Source organism: Triturus cristatus, chromosome 11 (genome assembly GCF_964204655.1).
Source record: "Triturus cristatus chromosome 11, aTriCri1.1, whole genome shotgun sequence".
NCBI classification, from domain to species: Eukaryota; Metazoa; Chordata; class Amphibia; order Caudata; family Salamandridae; genus Triturus; species Triturus cristatus.
In genome coordinates, this window is record NC_140594.1 from 605,383,822 (window position 1) to 605,397,128 (window position 13,307).

The 13,307-nt window shown below is 43.3% G+C and overlaps 1 protein-coding gene across 16 annotated transcripts in view; it reads right to left on the bottom strand.

The window, feature by feature from the left end:
* Window positions 1-13,307, bottom strand: part of TACC1 (transforming acidic coiled-coil containing protein 1) — a 622,392-nt gene that overhangs the window by 52,210 nt on the left and 556,875 nt on the right. For all 16 annotated transcript variants that reach the window (XM_085633924.1, XM_085633923.1, XM_085633919.1 and 13 more), the window contains one exon: window positions 1,048-1,124. In XM_085633924.1, the coding sequence (XP_085490050.1) occupies window positions 1,048-1,124 (77 nt within the window). The remainder of the gene's footprint in view (window positions 1-1,047; window positions 1,125-13,307) is intronic.

Consider the following 13,307-nt stretch of genomic DNA (forward strand, 5'->3'; position numbering starts at 1 on the left):
GTAGCGCCCCACCTATTTTGAGAAATTCGCGAGGATTCGTCGACCGGCGCCAAAGTTATTCAAAATAGAATGTTGAGGTTTTCCTATGGAAACGTGGTCCTAACTATAACTACCTACTGGCGACCGCCAGTAGGTAATATATATACACACATACATATATATATATATACACATACATATACATATATACATACATACATATATATATATATATATATATATATATATATATATATATATATAAGCGTCCTCTTATGCTCCTGGGTTTCACCTTGGCGAAGAGGGACATAGCTATGGTCTGGACGGCGGCAGTTGACCCCTCGGTCTTGGCTTGGAGGAATGGAATGGACTTTTGTATGGGCTTGGGGATCCCAATATTTGAGACCCCAGGGTGCCCTCAGAAGCACTACAAGATCTGGAGGCACTGGGCAGATTATTGAGGTTTGGAGCTTGAACCACCACAGGAGAGTCGGCGTCGCAACCAGTGTGACCTCCATCTCTTCGGTTGCTCGTCTCTCCTGCGCTTTTGTATCTACTGGATCCTTGTCTGCACTTCCTGGATGGTAATTGCTTCGTGGATAATGGGCTCCTATGATGCTCAATGGCAGTAAATGAATCAGAAGAGGTAGACAGTGCGCTGGGGGGGGGGGGGGGCGGTTGGTTGTTTGGAGAGTTTTGATTTTATTTGTATTGCATTTCATATTCTCTTGTATTATTTCGAAAAATGGTCAAACCCAATATGCGGCAGTTGTCTCTGGGGTACCGAGATCTGCGCCATTTGTGATATTTTGACAAATAAAATCTGTTAAATAAAAAAATACCAGTGGGGTGGCACACTATACTAAGCGCAAATGTTTAGCTTAAGTGGTTTAAGCCACGCCCTTAATTACATCGGCACGCCCCTTTGGGAGACCCCTTCGTTTTTTCATCCCACTTAAAGCGCTGTTTATATACATTGCATTGTATATACATTGTTACTGGGTCATTACTCTGACGAGTGGGCATACAACAAAGCCAATTTCATTGGGATGAGAAAATATACTGTACCTCATTTCCAGGACCTCCTGTCTGCTCTCTTCGTATCGCTGCTTCCATCCTTTGGCTTCAATCTCCTTCACAATTATCTAGAAGAGATGTGAGGTTTTATAATTATGGGGGGAAACAGGCCAGGTACTTCAAAATCATATCAGGAATCGAACAACTGTCCACCCACTCGACCAGTTGCAAATCACACATGCCACACAAACCACTTCAACTTCAAGAAGGACCCTCCGTTTTTGCTCACTGGCACCGTCGTTTTGCCTTATTAGCCAAATGGGTGCATAAGTCAAAGTTTTCCAAAATTTACTAGTGCTAATTTGGCCTCAGTCATAGATGACAGGCACTGGGAATTATGGCCCACCTATTGCAGAAGATGTTTGTTAATCAAATGCAACGTCTTTGCATACTCTAGCCCGCATGTAAACCAACCAGACAGCACATACAAGAGAACTAAGTACGTGTAAGGATATGATGCCAGGCACCATTAACCTGAGCCAGAAGTCGAGGTGAGGCAAATAAAAAGGAAAATGTTTAATCTTGGGACAGATTGATTTAATATAAAAATGGGGTAAAATCAGTGGGATTTGTGCAGTTCTGGCGTTATCCTGCCTGACATCAGGACATTAAAGCAAGAAAATAACAAGCATTAAAAATGCAATAGGTCTCGCCTTTGATTAAGTTAAGCCATTTGCTTTGCTATACAATACCATTAGCAAAGCAAATGGGTTTAACTTAATCAAAGGCGAGACCTATTGCATTTTCAATGCTTGTTTAGAAATCTCCCCGATTTCTCAGTTAACACATATTTGATCTGCCCTTGTGATTATCAATCTGCACAATCACTTTTGGACTTTGTTCTTTTGCAAATTGTACAGTCTAGCACGCAAGCACTTTATCCAGCCTTTGCTATGCAAACTAGGTTTTCGACAGTGTAGAGTAGCCTTGCACCACTTGCAGTTTTTAAGCTCATACGAAATTTCTTTTTCCCTGTGTGCTTTCCTGAAAGCAGCCATTTGGGCCAAAAAAACTATGGCTGGATAACGTGCTTGCAATTAATCCCCCTTTTGTCACATTGTATTAGATCGAGGTGTCTTTGTTTTGTTCTTTTAGCATTAGCTAGGAGCACATGGCAGACCCTATTCGAGGGTTTTTTCCTCCTAACTTGCCTGATAATTATGTATCTGTTCCATGTTTCTGTTTGTGTCTGTACTTGCTTTTTTTTTTTTTGTTTTTTTTACTTGGTCATACAATGAACTCGGAGACATAAAATGCACTGATGTAATCATACTTTTAAATGTTTTTTTATTAAATTAACGTAAATTTGGATTCTTACTATTGTCATATTGTTTATTCGTATTTTGATATCATGTACTCTTATGGCCTATTCTATTCATCTGAATAAAGAATTTTAATTGAATTGAGTCTGATGTTAAGTCTGGTAGTGAGGACATGGTGTAAGTCAGTGTGCGAGCATGGTCCGTGTTTTTGTAAAGGCAAGAGCTACTGTTGGTTTCAGGGGCAAGATGTCAGAATGAAAGGTCATTGACCAATTTAGAAGGTGGGTATAGTTGAAGCATTGTGAGGCAATGACATAAAAACGCAAAACGCAGGGTCACCAAAGTGTGAGTGCATCGCTAATTGCTAAGGTGTGTGAGCTGCTTAAGAGTGTGGGTTAATGGCTGAGGGTTTGAGAGCTGTTTAAGAGTGTGCAATGATGGATTGAGGGCTGAGTGTGAGAACATGGTTGAGGGCATGCGAGGTAATAGCATAAGAGACCAGGAAGCGGCTAATAATGGGTCGAGTTCTTGCAACTCAAAGCCTCCGAAGAGGCACTTGTGAAGACAGCCTGCACCAGGGAAGGGGGGACACCGATAGGTGTCAACAGGTCTTCACACAACGGAAATTCTAAGATCCCTCTGTGCAGACAGGGCTTCAAAGTACACGAGATGGGCGCAGATTCCTGAGACATCTGGACAGTGTCTGTCAATCTAGCCCCGCCCCCCGCATCATGTGCCTCCTCAGGCGGTCCCGAAGTCTGCCGGAACTAAAGGCCTCCTCCTTCTCTTAGGGTACGCCTCCCACATAGACGCATCACACCTAGGCGCCCCGAAACCATGCTATTTGTTCTGCCGTCCTACACAGCTCTCCGTCACCACTCACAGCACACATGGACCAGTGACAGGACACACAAAAGCCCTCAGTCGCTGAAGCCCTGAAATTTGTCTTAAATGGAGCCGGGGAGGATGGGCGGAGCAGGTTAGACGGCACAGACTGCTGGGCCAGAGATGAGGCTTGAAATGTGTTGTGGATCAATTTTTGTGATCTCGTTTCCCTCCCCTGTGGCTGAAAAGTTAACCTGATGGCTCCCAGACTATCTGGCATCAGTGTCCGGCTCTGTAGCCTAGAGGGCTGTCAGGCGAGGCTGCAGGACAGGTGTAAATCTGCCCTGGCATCCCTCCCCCCCCCACCCCCCCCCCGGCCCTCCGCCTCTTCACCTGAAGGCTAGCCCTGTTTATGACAGGGCAAAGCAAACACGAGTGCTCTCTGCCTCCACAGAGCAGTTAAAACATCCCTTGGCCCTGCTTTCAGTGCACCTTTAAGTACACCCCGCCAGCTGTTTGTTGAAGCAAAGCAAACAAAGGCAATTCCACTTGACACGAGAAAAATCTATGTATTTCATATCTTTAAAAACATCTTTTTGCAGCGCTGTTTCCTCCCTTGGAGACCGACTACATGCTGGTGATAGGCACTATACAAGCTCAAAATCACGCAACTCAAATTAAGGAGGCAACCTCTTTTTCGCAAAATTATACTAGTGCCCAACTTCTCGATACTTGTGTTCAAAAGAAATCCATGCTCAATGCAACCCAAAGGGCAACACAGCGCTGTCTCCTTCATGTCTTCTATATGTTGGCACGTACAATAATGAATGGGGTATTAGCGCGTTGCAGGCTCATTGCAGTTGAAACAGGTTTAAGCGCGTGGCGCACTCCAGTTCACATCACTGACTGGTCTTTCGTGCATTGAATACAGTTCAGAACTGGAAGACCAGCCCAGGCAACTATTAAAAAACACAATATTACAGCACCCCAGTAAAGCATTACCGCCAGTCCGGATCTGCCCCGGGATGCGCCTGTGTGTCATCCTCCTGTGTGTCATCCTCTGTGCGTGTGTGCCAACTTCTATTTCATATGAGTTGCAGAGTTGCTCCTATTTTACCCTTAGTCTGAGATGGGCATCAGCCTGGCGTATTTCCAATGCCAGTGTCTCCTTTTCCACACAGTGTGGGTCACCCGTCCTACCTGGGCTATGAGGGAATGGATCACATGCTGTGACAAATAAAACCAGGGTAGTATTGGGGCAGAAAGTGAGCTCGGGAACCAAAATAAAAGCAGCCTCCAAAAGTGAATTGGAAAGGAAACAAGCGCTCACCAGGCATTCGCCGTTTATTTTTGCATCACGCTTTCACTTTAAAGTGAAAGCGAGATGCAAAAATAAACACGCAGGCACCCGCCGTTTATTTTTGCATCGCGCTTTGACTTTAAAGTGAAAGCGAGATGCAAAAATAAATAAACCACGCGGCGCCATGTCTCCTTTTTTGTCCGGCCCAATCAGCTTTTGATAAGAAACTTCGTCACGACAGCCGTAATGCAGGTGAGCCCGTCCAGGTGGGCCGGAACAAAAAGCCAAAGGGAGGCAACCGGAAGCCAGCATTTAACATAAACGCTGACGCTACCCAATGAAAATGAGGGGCGGGGCTTTGAGTCCCCTTCTTGAAACGGACTCATGACTATAGCTCTCGCAGGAGAGGAGCGCATGCGCTCCCACGCCAGGTGAGACCTAAAAACAAGACATGAGGCTTGGGTGCATGCAGCACAGAGAGATGGGGCTGTTAGGCGATGAGTGAAGATGGTTATAACAAAGAGGCCTTTATTCGGTGGAAAACAATGTGCTCGATATGCTGAGTTACAACAAGGAAGCTTGCTAATCATCCCCGCAAGTTTAGGGGAGCATAACTGTGCTGTTTTACGCAAAATTAATCACATTTGATGCACTTTAAAATGCAGGTGAATAGAAAGGACAAACAAGAGATGCCATTGGAGGTCACAACAAATACATGTTGTCTCTGGTCAGGTGATGCAAACGAGAAAGACGCATGAAATAGATCTCTTGGTTTCGGCAGTGGTAAAATCATATTTTGAGGCCAAGCCCAAACTCTATGCTAGAATATTTTAGTCAAAACATTTCATGGCACAGCAGCCAAATGAGGGGACAGCAGTGAGAAGAGAGACTCCATATTCCAGTAAATAGAAGGCTCTCTTACAGTTGGGGAGAGTAGCAACATATTGACAACATGGGGTCAGAGAAGCACAAAGCGGTAACTGACACGTGGCCAAAGCTACGGAAGTCTGTATTAGGCCTTTGATCCTCTTTTCGGAGATATGCACGCATGTTGCACTGGTACTAATTGAAACCAGTCTACTTTTTTGTTTTGGTTTCCTTTTGTAACTGAGTATTCGGAACTGTTATGTGCACGTTGTCAATAAAAGAAAGACCTGTTAATCAGCTTCAGTATGGTAATACATAGGGACAGGGAAGAGCAGTGCAATGACTTGGTCACCCTGAAGAAAAGTGGCTTGGGACACCCGTGGAATGTGTAAATGAATGTACAAATTAACGCCAGTAAGGGGTTGGCATTGACAGGGGTAGCAATCCCTGCCTCGCCTTGGGTTTCCCTGGAGCTCCACTTGCTACCGCTGGTTTTAGGGATAATCCAGACAAAAAAGTTAGCAGGGCAAAAAAGCCCCATTCGTTTGTCGCTGTTTCGCTCCTTGGCATTCTCCTAATGCTTCAATATCATAGGAATCTGTTTCGGACAGAATGAGGGACAAGGGGTCCAGCCTGTAACATCATCAGCAGCTGAAGGAAGCCTGACGCTACCTCGGACCTTTTGGTGAACTGATGCCCAGGTGTGTTCGTATTATTAATATAATGTTGCTTATCACGAAAATGCTTGTTCCGGAGAAATAGGATGAGGTAACATGCTAGGATAACATTGTAGGATCATGGACGTTGTTTGGGGGTCACAACTCGGCTTGCCCCTTGTGACATCTGCACCGGTTATTGCAACCCATGGCTTCAGAGATAGCAAAATAAAGGCCAAGAACACAGGGACTATGTCGCCGTGTTTCCTGTCATTGTTATTGCACCTATAGAGAATAATATTGGATTATTCACTATTGGTGTAATAAAAATGGAGCACCAAGACCTGGAACGTGACTGTCGATGGAAGGTGAGGTAACATAAAATGATTTTACACATGTTGTATGCGTGCGTGCAGTTGAGTGTGTATATGCGAGAGAGAGCATGTGGACGTGTAAGCATAGCTTTCTACTCATAAGTGTGAGCGCATGTGAGATAGAGTGAGTGAGAGAGTGACAGGTTGTGGATGAAAAGGTGTGGATTTAAGAGTAAGTGAGTATGAACGAATGTGAGTGAGAATAAGTAAGAATGTAAATTGATACTTGTATAGCGCACTACTCACCCGCAAGGGTCTCAAGGCGCTTGAACGAATACCGCTGTGGAATCCATCCTGGCTTTCCCTGTGAGGCGTCCACTCCTGGGCACCCCCAAGGTGGAGGCCAGGCATCCTTAGCGTTGTGGGGGCCGTTGTGGAGATTAAGCAAGCTATTGCCCAGAGTTGCAGAGTGGGACTCCATGATTGGAATAGGCACCGAGGCGAGAATTATCATGTCCGTGGAATTTTTGAGCCCAAGACCTGCCGAGGCGGGGAATTGAACGCTGGTCCCGGGCTAGACCTCTGCATCAGGGTCTGCCGCTCTAATCATTGAGCCACACTTCACCACCAGAATGAATGTGAAGCAGTGCTAGGGAGTGTGAGGGTGTGTGAGCGAGAAAGAGTAAGAGGAAAAATGAGTGAGTGAGTGAATCAGACTGAGTGAGGATATGTGATACTATGTGAGAGTAAGAGTGAGTGCAAGTGATTGTGATAAAGTATGAGTGAGTCAGAGTAAGTGTGACATTAAGAATGAATGAGTACAAATAAATGAGAATCAACGAGTGTGACTGAACTTATGAGCGAGAACATTTTTTTTGTTTACATTTTTGTTCAAATCAGAGATCCAGATTAAAACATGATTAAAAGTGAAACTCCTTGAGTGACCTATTTGAACATGACTTCACATACATAACAATATACAAAGTATATATACTTTCCCACCTAAATTCAATACCCTTTAATTGCTACACCCCAGGAACAATAACCATCAATATAATCTTCTGTACTCAACAAACCCTGTCCATCTGAACCTTTAAACAAGCATGGATTGGGTCCACGTTTTATTAAACCTTACAATAACTCCACAATGGCTGGCACATAGTGATACTTTCTCTCTTACTGGTTTCATTTTCCCAAACCCCTCTCCAATATAAGGGTTTAATTGTGATTTCCACATTTGCAATAACAGGGCTCTAGCTAGCAACATTGAGACATGAATCAATTTTTGATATCGTGGGGTCTGATTTAATATGGTGTTATTTCCCAATAGCACCAATGAGGCACAGAGTACAAATTGTATTTCCAGGGTCAGCTTAAGATACTGAAAAATTGTGTCCTAAAAGTCTCGAAGAGCTGCACAGTGCCATATTAGTGGGACCAATTTGTTACTTCAGTTCTGAACTATTGGCCCGACAGCCCTTGATTGATCTCATGAAGGAATTGTGGAGTTCGATAAACCAACCACTTTGCCTAAAACTGAATTCACTGCCAATTAGTACTTCTAGGCACAGAGAAATTCTATTTATTATCTTTACTCCAGACTTCTATTGACAACACAAATGCTTCTTGTTTTCCCACTTAGTTACTGCTTCTTGATAAATATCAACTCCTTTATTTCGAGCAAGGATTTTTTCCAACACCTGGTTGCTTTGGTACTGAGGTTCAAATAAACATTGACTTCTGGTACATTTCAATAATGTAGAGTCTTATATAAAACTTTTTAGGGGATTTAGTCAGTCTTAAAAAGTCAATTATAAATTCATCGGGTCATTCTAAAAAATCTAGTATGATTCCTGTGGCGTTCGAAATCTAAACATATATTGTGCAAAATAGGCATAAAAGTATTCTATCAAATTAGAAAGGGCTAAGGCGGGTTCAGGTCAGGCTACAGCACTGAGACAGCGTTGGTAGAAGCAGCCGATTCGGTGAGAAGTTCAGTGGACAGCGGCTCTGCTGCTATGCTTGTGCTTCTGGACCTTTCCGCAGCATTCGATATTGTGTCTCATTCAATCCTGCTGGAAAGATTGAAACATACTGGCATACAGGGAGTGGTGCTTGCCTGGATCCGGTCTTAACTTTTAGACCATGGTCAACAGGTTTTCCTGTGCCCTTTCTCCTCACCTGTCAAGCAACTTATATGCGGAGTGCCCCAGGGCTCTGCCTTAAGCCCATTGTTATTTAATATCTACCTTGCCCCTCTGGTGTCTCTGATTTCCACGTGGGGGGTGAAGGTAGTGTCTTATGCAGACAACGCTCAGCTGGTGTTTTCTTTTAAATTACATTCCTCTGCAGCTTTCTATAAATTTAAGGAATGCCTGCAGGACATTGCCGGTTGGAAGAACACAAATTGCTTGAAGCATAATGAAGACAAAACCGAGGTCTTGTTTTTCAATCAAGCATCTCCTCCTCAATTGTACCTTTGGTGGCCGGGGGAGCTGGGCCCCCCCAACCCACACCTAAGGATTCACTTAAAAATCTTGGAGTTGGATGAGAGAAGGACCTCATCCATACGACACAAGTCTGGCATATTTCCACAGCCTGTTTTGGGAAACTAGAACCATTAGGAAAGTTCTCCGTTTCCTGCCAGAAGAGTGCTGCAGGATCACAGTCCATGCATTGGCTTCCTCCCAGCTAGATTATGCCAACTGTCTCTACCTGGGGTTGCCTCGCTATCTGATCCACAGGCTACAGATGGTGCAGAATGTGGCTGCAAGGCTAATCCATAGGGTCCCTTTCCACCAGCACATTTCTTCTCACTTGAGACAGCTTCACTGGCTCTCTGTGGCCCAGAGGATTGAGTTTAAGGCACTCAACATTGCTTTTCAAGCCTATCATGGCAAAGGCCCAGGCTGCCTCAAGTCAAGGAGTAGTCTATATCGTCAGGGGCGGACCTTGAGATCCATTCAGCAGCGTCTCCTCAATGTCAATTGTTTTGCAAAAATCTGACAAGGAGGCAGGCCCTTCACAGTAAGAACCGCCAAACTCCGGAATGCCTTGCCCAACAACCTGTGCATGTTCGATAAGGAACATGATTTCAGAAAGGCTTTAAAAACCTGGCTCCTCAGGCTGAGGGATTAGTAGTTGGAGCTTCTCAGTCTTTCCATCTGTTTTTATTTCAGCGCTGAGACACCTCTGATGAGGTTGCTGTGCGCTCTATAAGTGGCCGTTGATTGATTGATTGGTAGGTGAGAATGTGCAATTCTGCTATTTATCCTGCCATGCTGAAGATATCTCTTGGGTTATAGAGGCACGCCTGGCCAAATGCTGGCACTGGTATACTGGTGGCAATTCTCAGCAGGACAAGACTGGCATTGTGACACTAGAGGTCATTATTTACTTATTAAAGTGTTTTAGATCGCTCAAACTAGACCTGAGAAATCGGGGATCAGAGCGCTTTACATGAGCACCAGTTTCATTACAGATGGACACATTAATTTTTGTTAGGCACAGGCAGATTAAGTGATTTGCCCAGAATCACAGGATGTTGAGCGTTCTTGCCGAGACTTGAACCTGGTTCCCCAGCTTCGAGGTCAATCGCTCTAACCGCAAGGCTACATCCTCTCCCTGTAATAGCTGGCAAATGGAGGCACCCATGGAAAAGGGGTGGTGCTAACACACTGACGGTAATTTTTGGCATTGAGGTAGACAATCGTGGCATATGGGGGAGGGGAATCATGAAAAAATGCTGGCCCTGACATACTAGAGGTAGATTTTGATATAAAGGCATCTATGGTATATGAAGGGCACACAATTCTGGCACTGGCATACTGTCTGTAATTTCTGGCTTAAGGGTCACCCATGGCATATGGGGTGTACCCCTGACAAATGCTGGTTCTGACACAACGGTAGGTATTTTCCGTTCTCATGTGGGCATCTTGGTGAATCCCCAACTTTTTCTAGAAGAGGTTTAGCTCACTCTCTTTCCTTTCTGATTACAACATGGCAGGTATTTTGGCCATCCACTTTCAGTGATTATCAGCTGCCACTACAACACAAGAAGGTAAACAGTGTTTTGATGTGCACTGTTTACTTTCTGCATATTTCACTAGAACATTACACTTTAGTTTTTGTACAATAAATATATTCACCAGAGCAATATGCAATCTTCTGATTAAATTTAAAAAATGAAGTAAAACACATTTTTAAACAAGTTGTTGCCATTTTCCACTATTGTAAATACATGAAAAATTATATGTTTGAATAAACCCTTCACATCTGTGCTACGCCTGAGTGTTAGTGCAAAAGAAAACAAATGAAAATGTATGAACAGTATGAAATAATTTAAAACAATAACAGTTCATATTCAGTATATTGTCTAGATCAATTAATACAAGTGAACACAACGTCTATTGGGTTTTTTTAAATCCCCTTTTCCTCTCCCTATGATTTATCAATACATTTCTAATTGGGCTATACACTATGGAAACTATTAAATCATGACAGTATGTGGTAAAATATTTTACACAGAGAAACAAAAGTGTTCCCCTGTCATATCACGTCAGCACCCTAATATAAGTGGCATCTAAAATTGACAATAACCATGCATTTATAATGAAATTTGAGCAATGTCAACTGTGATGTCACCAGGGCTAAGGTCATGTGACATCACTTCCTGTGATGTCATTAAGGTCAACGGGTAAATTGTTACTCCCTCTACCGTTGGCATTTTGGTGGATCCTAGTCTGTGGAAGGCAGTTGGGCACAGACTAAGACTAGGTATACGAGGAGTGTACAAAATGTAATAAAGAGGCAAATTATGTGAGGATTGTAGCTTACCTAAAATTAGGAAGGCTGGTTGGTAAGAGGAATGTAGTGTACCTCAAACAGTCAAAGATAAGTAAATTACAGATAGAAGGTCTTTTTCTAGATAACAAAAGATTCCTTCTCTTGTCATAGCTTGTCAGGATTTTCATCTTTGGCAGATGGAGTTAAGTATGTCTACAACATTTCTACCACAACCTCACAGTCCAAAACAATAGAATGAGGTGCACACACTATCAGGCTATCAAATCACTTATAGGTGAAGTTCCTGACTTACCTAGCCCTTTCTATGTTTCTAGAATTGCTCTGGATTATGGACAATGTAGTTGTGTATCACACAGTGGTTATGTTATGTGTATTTGTAGAGTGGACTGTCACCTGTGAGGGTATCCTGGCGCTGAGCAGGTTGGTGTGCTGAACCCGGCCTATGGTAAGTTGGTTAATTGAAAAGCCAGGTCTTTAGCTTGTTGGGTAATTCAAGGAGAGGAGGAGGTTTTGATGTGAAGTGGGTTGCCATTCCCAGCTTTAGGAGTGATGAAAGAACACTTGTCCTCCTGATCTGGTTCTGTGTATGCATGGAATGTGTGCAAGTAGGAGTCCTGAGGAGCAGAGATGTCTGGGTGGTTGGTGGAAGAAAATGTGACTGTTCGGGTAGGTGGGACCTAAGTTGTGTAATGCTTTGAATGTGTGTGAGAGGAGTTTGAAATTACTGTTTGTGTATTAGGAGCCAGTGGAGCTCCTTGGGGTATGGTTATGATGTGAGTTCTGTGTGGGAGTTAGAGAGTGAGTATGGCTGCAGAGTTCTGGGTGGTTTGCAGACTTCTAGTGAGTTTTTTGGTGATCCCAGCATAAAGGGTGTTTATTCTGAAGTTCCTGGATAGGTGCTGGATGTGGGTCAGAGTTTGTCCTACCCCAGAGCGGAGTCCCATGGAGAGGTGTTCTTGCTGAAGATCACTACTTTGACCTTCTTGGCATTGAGCTTGAGACAGTTAGTTGTAATCTATTTAGCGACTTCTGTCAAGCAGGCAGTGAACTCGTTTCTTGTGTTGCGGGTCTTATTCAAGAGGGAGACTTCATTTTTCCAAACTTCACTATATCCAGTTCTTGGCTCAGTAGCTCATTTCAGTAGTACAACAAATATATTGAGTATCATTCCTAATGTGCCCTTCGTTTTTTTTGGAGCTCCTCAAAAGAATGTTATGCAGCCAGTCTAAGAGCAGTTAAAGGTTCAATCTTTCATAAAATTATGCTGGTATCTGTTTAAGGGAAAGAGAGGGGGTGTTTTGGATGTGCACCATTACGTGATACCTTCAGAACAAACCACCTTTAATCATTACGTGGTTGTGGTGCTTTTATTTCACCTTTTCTTATTTCATTCAAAGTACAAAATGGTTTGACATTTGATTCATGTCAATGTTTATTTGGTGTTATTAATGTTGTATAGTGTCTTTCTCCATGACATGAATCAAATTTTGAACCATTTTGTACTTTGAATGAAATAAGAAAAGGTGGAATAAAAGCACCACAACCACTTAATGATTAAAGGTGGTTTGTTCTGAAGGTATCACGTAATAGTGCACGTTCAAAACACCCCCCCTCTCTCCCTTAGTATTAAGGTGGCCAAGTTTGGACGTAGGTATAGGCCCAACCCCTTGTTGTAATAACCGGTATCTGTTTAACAACAGCCCCTCTGCAAGGGATCACCTTCCTGATGATTTCTGTGACTGCCAATGGTAAGAGCAGAATTTCTTGGTGAGGTAACTATCCTTGATGAGCGAAAAAAGCTGAAAAGTGGCACAAAGCGATGCTTGAAAAGCATAATGAATCATTATCTTTTGAGTTCCTTGCTGAACACTGTATCAAAAGGTTTCCTTTGGACCATATCAAACAGCAGCCGTAAGCTAAGACAATATTCTTCAGTCGCTATCTTCCAAAGATGACCCACTTATTGGTCCACTCAACTGTGGGGGTTTTCCAGTAAAACCCTATGAATGAGTATAATCAGTAAGCCATGGAGTAAAACAAACCTTTTTAAGTCTGATAGAGCCAAGAGTGGGTAGAATGGCACACCAAAAGGAAAAAAACCACCACAATCAAAAATCATTCTGCGTTACGAGTGTACAAACAAATATCTTGCCTAATGAGATGGTGATAAAAGCCCACTTGCAGCAAATGAAGGTGCTAAGTAAACTTTTTTTAAAACTAC